The sequence below is a fragment of the Cyanistes caeruleus genome, chromosome 1, assembly GCF_971803275.1.
Source record: "Cyanistes caeruleus chromosome 1, bCyaCae1.hap1.1, whole genome shotgun sequence".
In the NCBI taxonomy this organism is placed as follows: domain Eukaryota; kingdom Metazoa; phylum Chordata; class Aves; order Passeriformes; family Paridae; genus Cyanistes; species Cyanistes caeruleus.
Window position 1 is genome coordinate 59,181,082 of NC_141701.1, and position 18,809 is coordinate 59,199,890.

At 41.7% G+C, this 18,809-nt stretch overlaps 1 protein-coding gene across 7 annotated transcripts in view; it reads right to left on the minus strand.

The window, feature by feature from the left end:
• Positions 1–1,882: 1,882 nt before the first annotated feature.
• Positions 1,883–18,809, minus strand: part of ZNF516 (zinc finger protein 516) — a 100,822-nt gene continuing 83,895 nt past the window's right edge. For 4 of the 7 annotated variants that reach the window (XM_086894471.1, XM_086894483.1, XM_086894495.1 and 1 more), the window contains exons 3-7: positions 16,348–17,817; positions 10,720–10,824; positions 9,745–9,812; positions 4,792–4,849; positions 1,883–3,212 (exon numbers count right to left, since the gene is read on the minus strand). In XM_086894471.1, the coding sequence (XP_086750597.1) occupies positions 2,965–3,212; positions 4,792–4,849; positions 9,745–9,812; positions 10,720–10,824; positions 16,348–17,817 (1,949 nt within the window). In that variant the 3' untranslated portion in view covers positions 1,883–2,964. The remainder of the gene's footprint in view (positions 3,213–4,791; positions 4,850–9,744; positions 9,813–10,719; positions 10,825–16,347; positions 17,818–18,809) is intronic. The other 3 variants (XM_086894504.1, XM_086894514.1, XM_086894520.1) reach the window with 1 other exon arrangement.

Genomic DNA, 18,809 nt, shown 5'->3' on the forward strand with positions numbered 1-18,809 from the left:
TGCAGTAGCTGATTAGCCCTATGGAGAAAGTTCCTCCAAGTTGGATTTTGGTCAGTGTACAACATTCAGGACACAAAAATACTCTGGTGGTCTTTCACTTCAGCCATAATGAAAGAGACCTTCTACACTTTAGCTAAAATAAACCACACACAAACCAGAGAGAGAGGGAAAGAGAGAGAGAGAGATGGCAGATACACTGAGAATCTGCAGCGTAGATAATCAAACCCTTTATTGTCTAAGTTACATTAGACTTGCAACACCATAAAAACCTGTTAAGAAGAAGAAACAGTAGATTGGTAGAGGTAGTAGAAAGTCCCTGTAACAGTCATAAAAGGGCTTTACAGGAGTGTGTCATGCCAAAAAAACTTATCACGTTGCTTAAAAGAGCTGATCAAAGCCCATTTGACTAAATAAATAAGAACACAACTCATTTTAAATACTATGGTCTAACTAAAATAACAAATCAATACAATACAATGATAAAGGAAAAAAACCAGAAATCGTGGGATTCACTTTCCAAAACAGATGGTCCTTAAGGTTGGTTTTCCCCCACCCACTCTTATTTCTTGTTTAATTAAGTGAAAATCTCACTTCTGTGCTATACACAGCATATAATTATTTAAACTAATTTCCCCTACTGTTGTTCTTCGTGAAGCTAAATTATGATTGTAAACTTTGCTGATTAGTACCCTGGTAATGGCAGTGACAGCACTAGCTTCTCTGGCAAGGATTCGGGAAGAAAACTCCAGAAAGAAGGTTTTGGCTCTAAATATTAACTCAAATTTTCTAGTTCAGCTTGCCAAAAAGATACAATTAAAAAAAAAAGAGAGAAATTACACTACACTTCTGTGCCATTTTGGGTATAGAAGAGTTTTTAATAACTAAACCACAAACAAATAGGTTAAGCAACTAGCTTTTGTGCATTCCTGAATTGTCACCATTACTTTCTCTCATGGAAAATACGACTCAGAAAAGCAACAAAACAAAAGGAAAAAATAAAATAAAATAAAAAATAAATCAAAAACAAAGAGAAAGCTAGTGCAAACCCAAAATGATAATCGTTAAGAAACACAGCAAAATATTTAATTTTTTCTTTTCTTTTTTTTTTTTCATTTTTTTTTGGTGTACAATGGAATGTGTCTATGCGACCTCCCTCAAAATAACTTCACAGAACAGTTAATTACAGTCACTTTTAAGTACTTGCACAGACATTCCTAACTACCCCGAGACTTACAGAGAATTCTGGTTTACATCTCGTGTAATAGCATAAGGAAAATCTAGTTTAAAAAAAATAGGTAAGAAAGTTAATTTGCATTGTTGCAAGTGTTGCAAAGTAACAAAACCTGTCAAGTAATTTTAAACAAGTAACAAGTAGTATCCAGCCCAAATTACTGACTAGATCTTTTTAAAAAAGCAACCCCCCACCCACCTGTTAGAACTGTTAGAACAGAAAGATCACGTTTTAAGGTTTTTTCTGCTTTTTTTTTTTTTTTTTTTTTTTAAACAAATCTTTTGTCAGAAGCCCATTTCTACAAAAACAGCACTATTCCATTACGGTATTAAGTAAACTGTGGTCTCACCTGTATTAAAGGTTAGCATCATTTCTGTACATGTAAAATTATTGCTTTTTTGAAAAATATATTTAGCATGCTAGTTGTTTTTTTTTAACTTCATTTCCTGCCTTTACAAAATGTTACAATTAAAAAAAAAAACGAACAACAAAACTAGTAAAGCTTTTGCAAAAATTTTCACAGAACATTTTCTTTCAAGGCAGCAGTAACTTTTGATAATGCATAAAATTATATGTGCAAAATCTGAAACTTTCAGAAATATTACCATCACACATAGTGTCACAGCAATAAGAAAAGAAAATATTTATATCTGTGGAATACATTTTTAATTGCTTACACTGCATGGTTTAACAACCTGTTATGTGCCACAACCCCACCTTGAAAACTTGCAGTTAAAGAGTTACTGTAGAAGAGGTATATAAAGCTTTTTTTTTCCTTTTTTTTTTTTTTTTTCTCTAACACCACCAGTGATCACCAAGTACAAGACATGACACATTTATATGGACATTAACCTGCCACCACAAAAGAAGTTCCTCATCTCTCCAGAACATCAGTTGGCCCAAGGAGGAGTGGCAGCTGGTCTGCTGAACCAAATGCAGGAGCAGAGAGCACCTTACGGCCCCAGGGCTGCCTGAATCCGTTCAGTGACACCTTTTCTCTTCTAAACAGACAGATCAGCGGTGTTAGACAGCTGAATGTTTTATTTTTTCCTTTTTATTTTTCATTAAGTGAAGACTTCCTTTGTGACCAGGTTGAAGAAAGTAGCCCTGTTACAAAAAAAAAAAAAAAAAGTCCTGAGAGTAAAACACAGAAGCCTGTTTTTTTTTCTTAGTGTTCAACTAGCTTTTGTTTTCCAAAGCAGAATAGAAGCTTTTCTCTGGAAGTGTTTCAATTTCCATATTCACATACTATTAATGGTGAGCAGTCAAGAGCAAGAGCACTAGAAATGCAAGTGGTCCCCAAACTGTAATGAAACAAACCATTGCAGAATGACGGTCTTTCTCTTTAGTCCCTTTAATCCTTCATCAAGCATTGCTTTCTCAGCAACGAATGCCACCTTTTCTCTGCACCCCCCCATTCTTCCTCTCTCTGTTGCTGTTTTTGTGGTTTTTTTTAATTTGCTTTTCAGCATGACAAGCAGTGGCAGTTTCATTAATTAATACTTCTCCAGCCCTCGAATCCACTGCTGTTTTTCAAATGTATCAAATAGTCATTGTGAGCATCAGGGAGGTTTTTGTTACAGTGCTTAACTTCTTCATGCTGTCCAAATCACATAAAGTTTAATTTTTCCAGTGTCTCAAACTTCTCTTGATTAATATAGATGCCTTGTGCCGCCACAGTGCTTGCCAACTCCACTGTTTATTATAAAGGAAATAAGGAACCATGGGACTGATTAGTACGTCAATTTATATATATCTTGTGTAGCATCTTCATTTATTTTAAGATGATTAACAGCGCGGAGGCACCCCCCTCCTGGCAGAGCTCTGCTCCCAGCCTGGCGCAGCGGCTCCGGGTGCGGCGACGGCTGGCAGGGGGATGCTCTGGAGCGCGGGGGGCTGCCGGGGCTCCTCCACCCGGGATCTAGGTTCCCTTCCGGAGATGCAGCGTGTGGGTGACCTCTGCGCTGCCGTGGTCTCTCCCCTGCAAGAAGCACAACACGGGGAAAAGCTCATTCTCCCAGGCGTGACCCTCCAGCAAGTTCTGCCGGCATTCGTTACGCTTTATTAGCATCATGTACATTCATCTTGACCCACCACGTGAGAACACTTTGGGGGCTTTTTTTTTTTCTTTTTTTTAACATCTCCACCAAGAGCAAAGAGTGTCAGGCCCATATAAAGCCCCTGATGGACTAGAATAAGAAGTTGCAGCATCTAGTGGAGCAGTTTAGAGAAGGCTGAGAACAAGGAGGGAAATAAGAGGCTTCCAAAAAGTGGAAATTATGTGCTAGCCAAAAGGGATTCACAACTAGATCAGTGCTTTAAAAAGGCTGAAGTTTGAGGTCACAGAGGCAGCTAAATGAAGAAAAACCGAATTCTTGTGCAGGTCTGTCAAATGCTAAGGCGGCTTTTTTCCCCCCTTGTCATCTTCCTTTTATTTTCTTAGACAATTTTCATGAATAATTACCACATTGAAAAAAAAAAAATAGCAGGGATATTCTAAAATCAAGTGAAATTAAAGATAACATCATGAATAAGTGGGAGCCTGCAGCTCCCAAGAAAAGCTTTAAAATGACATTTAGAACATCACTGTCGGAACAATGCAGTTTACAATCCTGATCCTAAAACAACATGGCAAGATTAATCTTACATAAATGCATTATCCTTAAGCTAAAGTCTTGATGAAGTGAAACAGACCATTTTAAATTAATGCAACATAAAATACGGCACCCATGTAAAATCCAAGCAAGTTTCAAGCTGTGCCTATGGCAGCCCTCGAAATAGCTAAAGAAAGCCCAGCTCTGGTTGACATAATGTATTAAGTGCATCTCTTTTGTTAATAGATTTAGAAAATTCCTAATTAAACCTGGCCCGAGATTCATGACATTTACCAGTCAAAGTTTGGTTTTAAGTCGGAAAGATTTGCAACAAAATTAAAGAAAAAAAAAGCTGCTGTACAGACCGCAGTATATTTGAAATGTAGGAAACAGTAACTGAATGAGAGATGTGATAAAACTTCCTTAGTTGGATGCTGAATTTCCCGCAGTAAACTAAGAAAGATGCTTTACATTTTTGCGCGGCTGCATCATGCCTGAGAGACACAGCCACAATTCCGGGAGGAGGCATTCATCACTGGAACGCCTCGTATCGAACGGCTCCACGTACACAGGGGAGCGCGGCAGAGCATCGCGGGGCTGGGAGGAGGGAGGGGAGGGGAGGGAAGGGAAGGGAAGGGAAAGGGAGGGAAGGGGAGGGCAGGCACCTTGCCCCACTTTTCCTGGGCAGAAACTGAAAAAAGGGATCTAAGTAGGGTGCTTTTTTGGGATGGACGGCCTGCAAGGTGGTGAAAGTGTGCCCACTGTCACAGACCACACAGCACAAGGGATCAAGGAAAAGGACAATCCATTCTCCCCACACTTGCAACAACAGCGCAGAGGGGATGGAGGTGGTGGGTGGCTGGGCCCCTCTCTGGCACATCTGTGCTCCCAGTTTCACTGGCAAACAGAACCTGAGCTCTGTGTGTGCCAAAACCCACCCCGGGGCTCACCCCGCTGTACTCACACCGTCCCAAGGTATGGTCGGATTTTGAACCAGCTGATAGAGAGTTGGATTGAATTCTTCCTGAAATAAAAATGTTTTCCCTTTTAAAAAGTAGCCTTTCTTCACTTTCAGAGAAAAACAGCAGATCTTTAAGTTAAACCTAAAGCTTCCATGCCAAAAGCTGCTCTCATAGCAACGTCCAGGGCTTTTCCCCAGTTAACAGGAAAAACCCAGTTTGTGTATATATTAATATGCTGGAGACAGATAAATTGCACAACACTGAAGTAAACTGCAAGGAGCACAGATACCACTGCAGTTTCCTAGCAAGGAGCAAGTGTTGGGACAAGAACTACAGCTCCTAATCCTGCCTCTAATGTTCCTAAAGTAACAGACATGCAGTACATGCATATTACTCAGATGCCAGTACAGCAGCCTCCATGGTTCCTTGATTGTTTGCATTATAATCTCCATATGTATGAACGAGACAAATTAGGTTGCCATTTATTTGTTCATTATCTATTATTTTGATTAATGGAATTCTTGTTCTCAGAATAACTATTTAAAAATAACATTTGCAATAATGAGGACTGAACTATTAATCATGATCTTTGGAAGAAACTCTGCAAGCAACTGGGGCAAGACATTTCATATGAACAAATGTCATAAATAGGACTTTTAACAGACAGTACTAGAATTCTGAGTGCAATAAAACCCAAACCAGCCAAACTCAGAAAGCAATAGTTTAAATAACTTTCTATTATGGTTTTTTGCCTTTTCCCCTTCTCTGTAAAGTTGCTTTAGGACAAGCAGAGATATAGTATTGCTGGACTATAAAAACATTACAGGTAACAGATGTCCCCAGCTTTTCCCCCAAGCTCCTTTACAACACTCACATACAGACACGTATATAGCATTTTCTTGATGGTTCTTTCCAGTCTTTCTATCCCCCAAGTTCGAGCTACTTACATTTATGCTATTTCAAGCATTGCATGCTGCAAGAAATATTTCAAAATACTTATAGTGAAGAAAAAAAGGGTTTATGGACCTCTTAATGAAGTGTCACACAGTACCCTTGTCACACAGCAGGTACAGGACCTACTGCACACCTGTCTTTTCAGTGAATGAGGCCCAAAAACTGTGGTGTCCAGAGCTGCTTCACAAAAAAAGGCTGATCACTGCCTTCTGACACAGGGAAAGCTTCAGCCAGAGAATTCAGGATACCGACAGTTTGGGTTTTTTCCCTGGGCTGCAGCTTTTAATTGATTTTCTGTAAATAAAAGGCTGTTTTTCTGAAGAGGGCAAAGGCTGGAGTTTTGGGGGTTTTCCTTGTTTCACTCACACAGAAGATGGAGAATTTGGTGTCTCTGGCTCCAGTGCTGCAAATATGGTTCACATACATATAGACTCAATTAGAGAGAGCTCTCCTCATTGCTAACCAGGAAATCGTGCCTTTTGAACACCCAATTTCTTGTCCCTTAAAATTTTTAGAGCTTATTGATTTGACACTGATAGAGAATAAACTATATTCCTGGAGTGGGCCGAGTTTTTACACGGCTTTAAAAACACTGAAGGAGAAGTCAAACGCACGGCGTACGCGTTAGAAACTGCTACCACTGCTGTCACCACCGTGAAAAAGCAGGCTCCAGACTGACTCCTGTACCACTGGGAATTGGGCTTCTGGCTGCAGCATCAGGCAGTGCCTCTGAAATGACCCCACGCTTTAGGAGAGCCTTGCTTTGAGACACACGTGCTTGCAGGGCCCCTTCTGAAGGGGAGCCAGCTTTTGTCTTGCCATGTATATGCAATTGGAGTGTGCTCCCCGAATTCATGCCTGCTAAACCGTGTCTCTGGCTGGCTGCTTAAGAGTATTCCAAATTAAGATACATATTCATTGTGGATAAGCAAGTTTAATTATGTATATACTGGGATATTTAGCATTTATAAAAATATTCAGAATATTCAGTATGTTTAATATGGCAGCTTTTCAAGAGAATCCACATGACTTAGCACAGATTGTATTGACTTGGGGTATGTAATGAGCATTTTTTGTCCTTTAGATAAAGAAGAGCAGGAAACATTCCAAAGTTCATGGGAAATTCATTTTATGTAAAAATGTCGTTTTGTTGAGATTTTTTTTTGAAGCATTCAGGTAGAAATAAGAAACCATAATAAATATTGTTATGAATGAACATCTTATTTCCTACATTTTATTTATATCTCATTGGTGCCAATAACAAAGGACAAAACACAGCCCAGTGCTAACAGCACTGTGTGTTCGATCGTTTTTACACACTCCTATAGGTGACCTCCTTTTCAGGGACGCCGAACACCTGCACCTCCTGTTGGTGGTTCACTATCCTAAAATAGGACTCTTATTTAGACTTAAATATAGATTTAAGCTGGTTCATTTTTGAAAAAGCCTGGCTGTAGACCCTATTTTTAACATGCAGAATTAGAATTATTCTGTGATAAAACTGCTATTCAGTGTAGCACTGTTGTGAGCTACCATGCTGGGGGATTTTAAAAGCCCTGCCTAACATTATTTCCTAAAGGAAACCTTTAGAGATGATCTTCTGGCTGACTAGAGAAGGGAATGGGGGAACCGTGAAATACTAATGTTAATATTTTTACTCTTTAGCAGACTACTCAGGGGAAGATATTTTACCTGTGAGGTGGAAACATTATGTAAAGTGAATCATTTCCACTTGACATCAAAAAAAACCCCCTCTTTCCTTCTCAAACTACCGTACATGATAACCATTGTTTCTTGCTCGGAGCATGTGCATGGCACTTCTGTAACTTGAACTGACTTTACACCGTAAACTCTCATGAATAGATCTGTCCCCAATTAAGAAATGAAATGAAGACATGGAGTGACAACGTTTAAAGTGGGAAATGGTAATGTTAACGGAGTGCTGCAGGCACCGTTCTCACCGAGAGCTCATTTCCGCGCTTCTGAAGGCCCCTGCAGCTGCCTGTGGAAATGAGAGCGTTCCTCTGTAACGCCCAGGGACTGTGCAGGTGGAGTCTTCTGGGGCAGCACAACGCCTGCCTGCGACCAGAGCCGGCAGAACAGCAGACAACTGAATAATCCCACCCGACACAGACGCTGACAAATTGAGACAAAGGCTGGTACTGAGGAGCAAACGAGACAAAAGAAAGGGGACGATCTCCTGCAGAAGTGATCACACTGCTGCATCTTCTGTGGAAGAAATACTGACTGGCACAAGCTGAAGCCATTCAAGAAGCTAAGCCCTACTCGGTGTTCTGCTGTATTCAGAGATGCTGCAATGTAATCAAATGCTTCAAAGGCAGACTGGCAGATAGAACAAGAGAGAACAAGCTACCTTTGCCATGGATGAAGTTAGTCAATAAATTCTGGCGTGACAAGAGTTTGCAAAGACAAGAATATAAGTTGATTTATTGTGCAGTAATATAACCCAAATGACAAAGAGAGTCCAGATGTGGTCTGAGCTGCCACATTTCTTTCTGAATATAAACAGCCATTCCAGAATTATCTGGAAATGTACTTCCAACTTTGACCTTATATTGTCTTCTAGAAGAAAGCCCAGATGCCTTCAGAATGTGATCTCAACTACACAAAAGAGAAAACCATGAACATGAAAAGATAAAAGAGCATTTTAGAAGATGCTTAGGTTTACTAAATCTATGTTACTATGAGAACCAAAGAGTAGCTGAGCAAGCTGGCACAGCTGCAGTGTGTCACTCTGTCACATTGACTGTGTCTGTGTCTTCGTCATTCACTCTGTTACCCAGAGAGGTGTTCTTGCACAATTGTATCAGATAAGCATCATAAGGGGGACGCTGCTGCGGAACTTTGTGGCTACTGTTCCACAAAAGCAAAGGAAACACTGCCCACAACAACAACAACAACTGAAGTGCTATGCCATCTTGGAACCTCCATGAGAATTGTCGGCCACTCCTATGGCTTGGTGTCAATTCAGACACTCCTGTGACAGAAGCTGGGTTCTCCATGCAGCCTTTGGGCCAGAAATAAGGTGCCAAGGACACAGAGAAGGTGCCAGGAGTCTTCGAGAAGGGTGCAACATATTAACTAGGCAGTGTAGTGGTGCCCAGTGAGAATGTTTACTGGACAAGTAAAATCTAATTCCTAAACTTCACAATGCTGAGAGTAGCATGGAGATGCATTCTCTAAGTATGGTTAAAAACATCTTCAGTAGTTTAGCAAGAGGACAGGATAACAGGGGCTGCTATAGTGAAAATTAAACTAAAAACAAGGATGAAAGGAAAAGTGAGTGATGCTGAAGGAGTTTCACAATGGAAGAGATGCGCCCAGGTGTGCCCTGAAACAAACCTACTAAGCTGCAAATGGAATGGGAAGGTCCAGGCTTTGGACGCTATTCTCCAACAACTTAAGATACACAAAAACAAATTCAGTTTAATGATTTTCTATGTAACAGCTTTGTCATGTATAATTCAGAGCTCTGAGAAGTGTTTGTTAAGACAGGAAACTATACACTAGAAGCAGGAAAGCACACTAACAGAGTCCATGGAAACAAGTGGATGAGAGCTTTTCAAAGGCCTGATACTGGCCATCAGGATACAAATACTCTTCAGAAAAATACAGACTAAACGTTAGTTGTCTTGTGTCAGCAGAAAAGGTGTTAATTGTTAAAGCAAATTTCCAGGAATTCTTTATGTACTACCTCACTGTTATATGTCAGTGCACATTAGAGTTACCAATCCCACCCAGCCCCCAGTAAGGCAGTAACATGTTTATTTAAACACTATCTACCTGCTTTGCAATTCACTAACTCTCTATATATCAGATTCTGATAAAATACTCTAAAAATTTAAGAGCTAAAAATTCAGCAATACCCTTTTTATTTATACATGTTATAAAACAGTCAGAGCTTTACTGATGAGTATCACTGCACAATTTTTTCCCAGCTACCACATTAAAAACCAAACACCCAATTAATTGTAAAACATACTTGTTTTGGGGCATCTGCGGAGGTGGTGTGAACTTCAGTACCTCGGAGTCCATTAGACTCAAATACCACTGTGGGAACAAGGGGGCTTGTTAACAGATGAACATTCAAGCTTCGTTAGTGTGTGTACATTATTTGAGACCATTACAGATTAACCACGTTCAAAAAAAGACACCAGCTAGTAGCCTGTGGCCGGAAAATACCAATTTACCGTAACACTTACTGTAAGAGAGTGTGCTAATGGCAGCCTAGGGCCACTGCCCTTTTTAATTCAGACTTCAGCACTGAAGAAAGCAATCACTGACAACATTAATTATCAGTGTATGTGTAAAGGGACCCTCTTCTTGCATTACTTACCATTTGGCTTCTGTCATTTTGCATCAGACTGGCTTATGTATGCATCATTCACACTTTTGAGGAGGAACCTGCTACTCTCACTGTCTCATGCAATGCTCAGGAGGGCTCACGACACTGGTGGCTTCAGCCTCCTCCAGCCTCAACTACAGACTACATCAGGTTAAGAAAGGCTGGTAGGGATTTCCCATTTCAGGGCTGACCAGTCTGAGGAAAAATCTCGTTTCCCACAGAAATGTTCCTGTCACCAGCAACGACGAGGCAAAACAAAGCCTTATGTTGTGCTGAAAGGGGTACTTTGATTTCAATTTGTGCTGGTGGCAACAGAATTCATTAGCATATTCATTTCTGAGTACCCTACTCTCTAATTAAAATAAAACATTTGCAAACAGACTTATCTTAAATGCATTGCAATTTTATGGATTTCGGGCAGGGATCAGGTAAGCAATATTTGGAGAACAAGAGCAATAGTCATAAAAATAAAAAATCTGTCTAATAGATTTAGGTACTGGAATTACTTAGGTTAACACGGTATGTGAAATGTAATTCTTGGCATTTTGTTAGCTGAATCTGAAAGCAGGCAAGTGGGAAAGGGAGAAAGCAAGAGCGAGTGTGAAAAGATACCTGTGTGGGACCTCTGATGAGTCCTGAGGTGGCTGGGTTGGGTAAAGCATTTTCCACATTCTCTGCAGACACAGTCTCCTTGGCGTGTTTGTGTCCTGAGCATCCCTGTAGTCAGGAGAGAGGGAGGGGAGGAGGGGGGGTGGGGTGGGGGGGGGAGAGGAGAGAGGAAAGTTGAGAAGAAAACATTATGCCAGAAGAAAACATCATTAGTATGTCTAATGTGTCATTATGTGAGGCTACCTTCAGGCCCTGGATGACAACTGTCAGCCTTCATCTAGGCACTGGCTGACAGGCCAGGCACACACAGGACTGCAAGAATGCATAAATTACATTGAATTAAAAAATGCTCCCCGTGATGTGCCCGCACCAGGACTGGCATGTCAGGTGTGCGCTTTTCAGAGCAGCTGGATCCACTTCTCAGCCATCACCCAGCTTTGTCAAGCAGTACATCAGGCAAATCAAAGTGACTCCAGCGTGGCTGAGACAAGTCACATGGATAATAGGAAGTGAGTAGGACCAGAGCCCGACTGTCCCCCCCAGGCGGCAATACCTTAGAGACAAATGCAGAGCGAGCGGAGCCATCGCAGACTGATCAAACCTTTCGCCCCTGCCTACCTGCCTGCCGGTGCTGCTTTGACCCCGGACCTCTGAGGCACAGACGAAAGACATCTGTGAATGAAAGTGTCATTCCGGACATTTTGAGCTGGTAGCAGCACAGCAGCCTTCCCCCAGCCCTGGGTAAACATGTTTTCTAGGCCATTAGCATTTGTGGAAAACCGCTCAAACCTCTCCTTTTTCTCCAAAGGTCAGTTTACAGCATCTGACTTAAAGGGCTGGTCTTTGTCTTTTTGCTGCTGATCAAAAAAGACACATTTGACTTTTATTGGGCTTTTTTATTATTAAAAAAAAATGTTTGAACATCCTCTTTTCTATTTTGGTAGAACACCCTCTTTGAAAGAAAAGAGTTGATGTTTCCATTTGCCACTGGAGTACTTTGGCTTTTAAAGAAATTCTGAGAGGGATGTCAATGGCAGTGAAGTTTCAGCTTTTCATTCATATACTCCCTCCCTAGTTACAGCATTCAGAAAAAAAAAAAAAATTGTGACCAAAAAAGTGGCAACAAAAACCTCCAGACGACTGAAAAATCTATTGCAGGATGCCACAAGATTCATCCAAAATATGGATGCTGCATCTGAAAATGAATGGAGAAGAAAGAAGACAGCTGCCATCTACTCTGTTGGTATGACACTATGCATCCTGGGATGGTTTTCCCCAGACCACATACTGCAAAAAAATATCTTGCTGCAAAACAAGTAACTCCAAACACCTCTACTCACAGATTCTTTTCTCCTTTTATAATAGCACCTCCTGCAGATGGCAGCACAGTCTGCATAATGCACCTGAACACTCGTTTGCAAAATTAAGTTTCTGACAGTCAAATACAAGATCATGATTTGGGGAAAAATCCCGATCAGGTGTACACACACCAAAAAAAACCAAAAACCCACAAACAGACAAGAAAAAAACAAACCAAAAAAAACCCTAAACAAACCAACCCTAACAAAATAAAATTTAAAAAATCAAATATTTAAGTGTTCTGAATATCAATGAGAACCTTATTGAACTGTACCAGGACAGGTTTGCATTGTAAGGCAGTCAAGATTAAAGCAGGATTTCTGAGCTGTTACAAGCATTTTCCCCCTCACTGCCCAGAACTGCAGCTGCAAGCTGGAAAGCACAGCTGAGGGAAGTGTGTGGAGGAACCAGTCGTGGCCTTGGCAGGGATGCCACACTGACTGCTGGACAGGCAGGGACTGGCAGAGCAGCTTTGTGAGGCCCAGGGAAGCTGGGTTCCTCAGACCACGGTTCTGACACCTCTGGAAACACATTTAATCCCTCTATAACCCACATCTCCTTCTGCTGAAGGCAAACACACTTTTCTCAGCATCCATTTCCAATCTGATCCAACAGCCTTCATGGAAGCACCGCTCCCACCCTTGAGGATGCTGTTTGTAAACCAATATATAAACACCAAGGGTGAGTGGGTTAAGACTTCCACCTAACCCCTCCCTAGCACTCAGTTTACAGGAGTTATTCAAAAAGCAGTTGGAAAAAATGGATTGTTTCCAGGTGAATTTGCCATTGTTGTATTTCCCAGGGAGCACCATAAGGCTTTTGATAGCTCAGAGCTTTGAGCCCTGGGCGTGCCTGCCACATGGCAAAACTCCTGTGCCTGAGTCACCACTCAGGTTATCCTCCAGGTGAACAAAAGGGGGTGGATTACTACAGGTGCTTGAAAAGTAAGGTAAATGAACACCACTGCGTGAAATCCACACTCAAAGCTGTTCTCAAAGCAGCTCCGAAGAAAGAGTGCATCTGCTGCCATAACACACCCTTTCCTAATATAAATTGCATGAATAAAATAAATAATCTCTATTAAATATAACAGTAAGATTCTGTCTCTACAGGCATTTAGGAAGACTGGGCAGTGTGGAACAAACCTAGCCTAAGCACAGCAAGCTTCACGTTTGCAGCTGTAACACAAGAGTACGCACAACAACTGTCTTCCAAGGACACACAGGAACAAACACAAATGTAGAAGAAAGGATCCCAAAAACAAATGCAGCCAATCAAAAGGAAGCTGAACACTGTACTACCACACACTAAAATAATGTAGTGTGATCCAAAATGACATCATATACCAAAAAACCCCAATGAAGTCTATTGAGAATATTCAACTGAGGGGAAAAATACATGACAAATAGTATACCTAAGTGGGATTTTTGGATGTCCTTTATGTCATGATTCACCCCTACAGTATTAAGTCTAAATGGGATGATGCATACTGACTCAGAGGACTCAGCCTATCTAGAGCCATATGTTATTTCAGATGAAGTTCAATTACCCTCCTCTGTTTGCAGTTGGTAGAATCTCATTCCTTTTGCCTGAAGCAGCTTTTTATTTGAGTGCTGTGAAAACCAGCCATCATGCCAATTGGTTTGGAGAAACATCAGCAACCTGAATTTGTATATAAAACAAAGGCAAGCTACATTAAAAGAAAAGAGGTTTCAAATTCTGAAAACTTGATTGCTGTAAAACACTTAGAAAGGAGAAGTTTCAAAGCAGAGATGGGCACTAGGTAACTTCCAGTTGTCCTAGGATGACTTTATGACGCTTGTATCCCCAACTGTCTATTCTGTTTATGCTGGATATTAAGCTCTTCACCTTTAAGACTGGCTCTGAGAGCGAAGGGAGGAAAGAAGAAGTGCACAGTTTGTTTTCAGAAGCTGCACTCAATCCCCCACGTTCCCTCTCATGGACTGTGGTGTCTGCAGCACAGACAGCAGCATAGAGCTCTCCTTTGCTTTTAGTTAGTTTTTAGCTAGCTGAGGCAGAGAAGTCCCCCAGACTGTGACTTTTCTTCTTGGAACTGGCCAGCCTGCTCTGGACTGAAAACCCAGAAAACACCAGGAGCTCACACCTGTGCCCCATCGGGGACCAGGACACGGCACCTTCCAATGCAGGAGGGACTGAGTGAGCTGAGTTACACCCCATGGCAAGGACTTTCTGAATTTGCCATCTCTCCAGAACAGCAAGAGGTTTTATTGTTTAATATTATCCATTTATTTATGCTTGTGAATACTTTGCTTGTTAAATAAACAGTTTTTTCCACTTTTGTCCAAGGAAATCTTTTCCCAAACCAGTAGGGGGAGAGGCCACTTGAATCTGTTTTCTAGAGGGACCCCTTTGGAAGTTTCCCCACAAATTTGCCCTAGAACAGGACACCAGTTAAAGTGTCTCTAGGAATCACTGCCCAGCAAAAACATTTTGGCAATAAAACACCTCTTTTAAAAAGCAGGTAAATAGACAACTCTTTAAAAACCCTGCCCCTATTTTACTTTGTTCCTAAAGCCATCGTGTATTTTCTAGTCCTTGCCTTCACTAAGTCATCTGTTTCCTAGGTTTTACTGTTTTTCTCTTATCCCTCCTAACATGGCTGTGAGCTCACTGGACCAGTAAGATTTCTCTGAGCACGCTGGCACAATGTACTATTAAATAACATCAAGGAGGGCACCCATGTGAAGGCACCCCAAGTTGTGGGTGGAACAATTAACTGGTACTTAGAGCAGAAAGCGGGCAGGGAGAAACTTAAGACAACAATTCACTGGGATGGCCAAAACAAAGCTGGCTGGACAAAAAAACCCTAAGGAACACTGAAACTGTAGTTTTAGAAAGTAAGCATGTCTTCTTCTGCCTCTTTAGTAAAAGCCAGGAGCCTGATGTTGGTTGCAATCATGATGCAGCCCCTAAGCTCCTGCAAAACAATCTGCTCAATAAATAGCAGGTCCCTACACAGCGCCACTTTTGAAGTGACTGACTGAGCAGCACTGACAACGAGATGGCTGAAAGTTGCAACTCACTGATGACTATGTAAGGCAGATTCTGCCTTCCTGTCTCCTCCAAAAGGCCCTTCCACCAAGACCTGATCTAACACTCCGGGCTCCTTCCTTGCCTCAACTTGCACACACCCTCTGGGCACTAGACCACAGCTGTCCTTAAGACCACCAGCTTCCAAGTGCCCTGCATTTTGTATCACTTGCAAAAGCTCAATTTCACACAAGCTTTTAACAAAAAAGAACTCATTATATCAGGTGAGGACACCGGAACACCAGCCTGGAATGTGTGTTCTTTTCATGCAGAGTTGATTTGTACTACTTCTAAGAAGAGAAGAAAGGTACAAAAAATAGCACGGTTTACAAGTGGTGAGAGGTGAAACTATGGCTCCAATTCTCCTCACCTACAGACACACACACACATCTCATGTGTAATCAATCAGTGTGATTTTCAGTTTCCACTGAGACAAACTAATTCTGGCAGATCATCAGGAGTATGGTTTCAAATGCAAATACGCAGGTGTAATTTTATTTTTATGGACATTGACCTTTCTTACTCCCTGAACTTTTAAACTGGCTATTTGCACAACTGATTTTTCTGCTTATGTGAATTAGCAGGCACATCTTCAGCTCTACTTCTTTTTAATTATAAGCATATGAGCAGATCAAAAGACTCATTTGAAAAATACCTAGTAGCCTTTGATATGGACAAGGAAGATCTTAAAAGACTTTTGACAAGAAAGACAAAGGACACTGACAAGCGATTATCCCTCTGTGTTGTTGGAAGACTTGTTTGCAGACAAAATTGAACAAAACCTCCAAAATAACATCACAGATAAGCCCCAGAGGATGTTTATTTTGCCTGAAGCAAAAAGATGATGATGTGTGCCAGCACCAGCATATCAGGGGGATCTTCCTGTGACAGCACATCTGTGTAACTCTAGCCTGCTTGAAGCAAGAGGACAAAGGAACAGCAGTACTCCAGGTGGAACCAGATACATTTAACTTGCGACAGAAATGTCACACAGTGCACAAGAGGGGATGCTGCAATGTTAAGAGAGCAGTAAACAAACCTATTCAAGCCTATCCAGCAATGATAAAAACAGTGAACTTGTAATCCTAACTGTTAAAGGCAGAGAGAGAAAAAACTGGGAAACAGCATGTCATGGCTCTGAACAAAGAAGGAACAAACAAGCTACATCCTCAGCTATGGAAAAGCTTGTGAAAAACTTACCTGTGTGATCTAGGACGGGGCTGTTGGCACCACAGGTTTGGTACAGTGAAGCAAGGTCCTTTGGAATGTACGTTTTGAAGATATTTAAAATGTCCAAATGTTTCTCATGCCCATCTGATCCCAGATCCTGTTTGCTGGAGTGTAAAGCCGGAGGAACTCCCACGGCGCCAGGCTGAGGCTGCAGCACCGGACTGGCTCGTGCTACCGCTGTGCAGTTTGCCAATGTCCTCATCTCACTTCCAGCCTTCACGTGAGGCTCCCTCTGAGGCACCGACGGCTCTTCGTGTTTAGGGTACTGCTCGCTTTTACACAGAGGATGGTACTGCAGCGGGGGGGTGTATTTGGCCTTCACCGAGTCGGACGCACAGTGCTTACCTGGAGAGGCAAAACCAGAACTTCCCTGGGGAACCGGGTACTTTTCCGCTTGCTTACTGTTGGCGAGCTGCGTGCTAGGCCTGGCTATGACTGTTTGAGTAGGCGTTACGCTTCTGCCATAGGTTCCCATTTGCATAAGCTTGGAATTTGCTTCGTATTTGCTTTTTTGTTGTGCTGCTATGCTGTACTGCTCCTGGGAATGGTTTAACTTGGGCTGTCTGTAGCCATCCAGACCTGACGCGCGTGCAGCGCAGTGGCCGAGCGCGTGACTGTCCTTTGACGGATGCGTACTCGCGGACTTTGCAGCCATCCCGACAGAGAGAGAGCTGGGTTTGGAACCTGGCAGCGCACTTGGCACTTGAGTACGCGTAAACCTGGCGATGGGCAAAGGCTGGCACTCCTTACCACCCAGAACAGGAGGGGGGCCAGTGCGCCCACTCCTCGCCAGAAAGACCAGGTTGTTTTTAATACTCTTGAATCCGTTTTGTTGAACCCACGGGGGCACCATCAAGTTACAGCTGATTTTGTGCAAAATTCTTTTGTGCATCCACAGGACTTCAGGGTAGTAGGTCTTGTGACTGCAGAAAGGACACGGGTAGACAATTAAAGCAGCCTGCAAGGATGTATTCAGGTATTTATTGCATGAATTATCCCTAGTTGATTTTTCACTCAAATCGAGTGGAGCTACCTCTAGAGCTTCAGCACCTTTTTCTATCAGAGGATGCTCCCTGTGCAAGTCTAGCAAATTTTCTCTAGCACGACTAGCCTGCACTTCAAGTGATGTTTTCAAGTCCATGACCATGTCTGAAGATGTCTGGCCCATACCCGAAGCAAAGCTAGCAATGTGACTGGAACAAGGAAGCCCTTGGCTGTGATGAAATACTGGCATCTTTATGTCTGCAGAACCTTGGTATTTTGGAAAGGGTTCCTTGATGACACTCTCCAGTGCTGACACCAGAGCAGGAATCTCTGGTTTAGGCTCCCTGGCCTCATTTTCTCTGGCGTTGCGGCCTCCCAGCTTTGGGAGCTCATCCAACTGAGATGTTATCATCAGCGTTTCCTCTTCAGGGAAGTTGCAGTGGTATGGCTTTCCATCTGGATGGGACAAACAGAAGAACATCACTGTCATTTTACACAGAAAAGAGCCCAAAAGACAAAGCAGAATTCAAGATTAGAATAGGACGGCAGGAGAAAAAGGAAACTTTGGTATTACTATGGTAATGATGTGCTACAGACCAAATGTACTGTATGAGCAAGAAAATCTTGAAATAAGACACAACAGTTCAATTTACTTTTAAAGATGACTGTGGAGTCTGGATAAACTCTCTAATACTGCATGTTCATGACATTTTGAAGAAGAAACAATTCACTAACATACCCATGTTAAAATTCCGGGACGGCAAGAAAAATAAACAAATCTGCAACCATTTAATGCTTTAACAAAAGCAAAGATAATGGAGACAGATAAAACTGACCTAGTTAAAGGTCTGTCAGCGCTTCCATTACAAGCCCCTATTTTCAAAGGGTTTATAACTCAGCAGTAAAAATTGGCTCTGCACGGAAACCAACCATATAAGCAGGTACAGCATACAGAATAAATTGCCCACTTAAGGGAGACTTTTTGCAGTGGCCAAGTATAAAAGATGAGTTATAGAGGGTGTAAATTTTGAATTTTCTGTCTTTTATTTTAAAGCAGTTATTTTTCTTTTAGTTTCTTTAATTATTTTTTTTTTCTTTTTAACGTATGTTTATGTTTGAGTTAAAACTTCAGGAAAATTTTGTGACTGCTCAATCTATAGGAAGTAAGAATTCAACATTTCAGCCATTTAGATTACAGAGTTCAAAACACACTTTTAATTTTTCTCTTTTTCACTTCTCAGCTCTCCAGAGTAAATTTGTCCATCTAACATACGTCCTGGAAAGGGAACATACTGGCAATTAAAACTGTTCTGGGCAAAAGAGAAGAGTAGGATTTGTTTCGCTGGGAGCATGCCTGTTCTCCCGATGCTGACCTCTGAGAGACACTGATGAAGCCAATGAATCCCTTTAAATCAGTTCATAGATCAATTCCACAGAGATTTTCATCA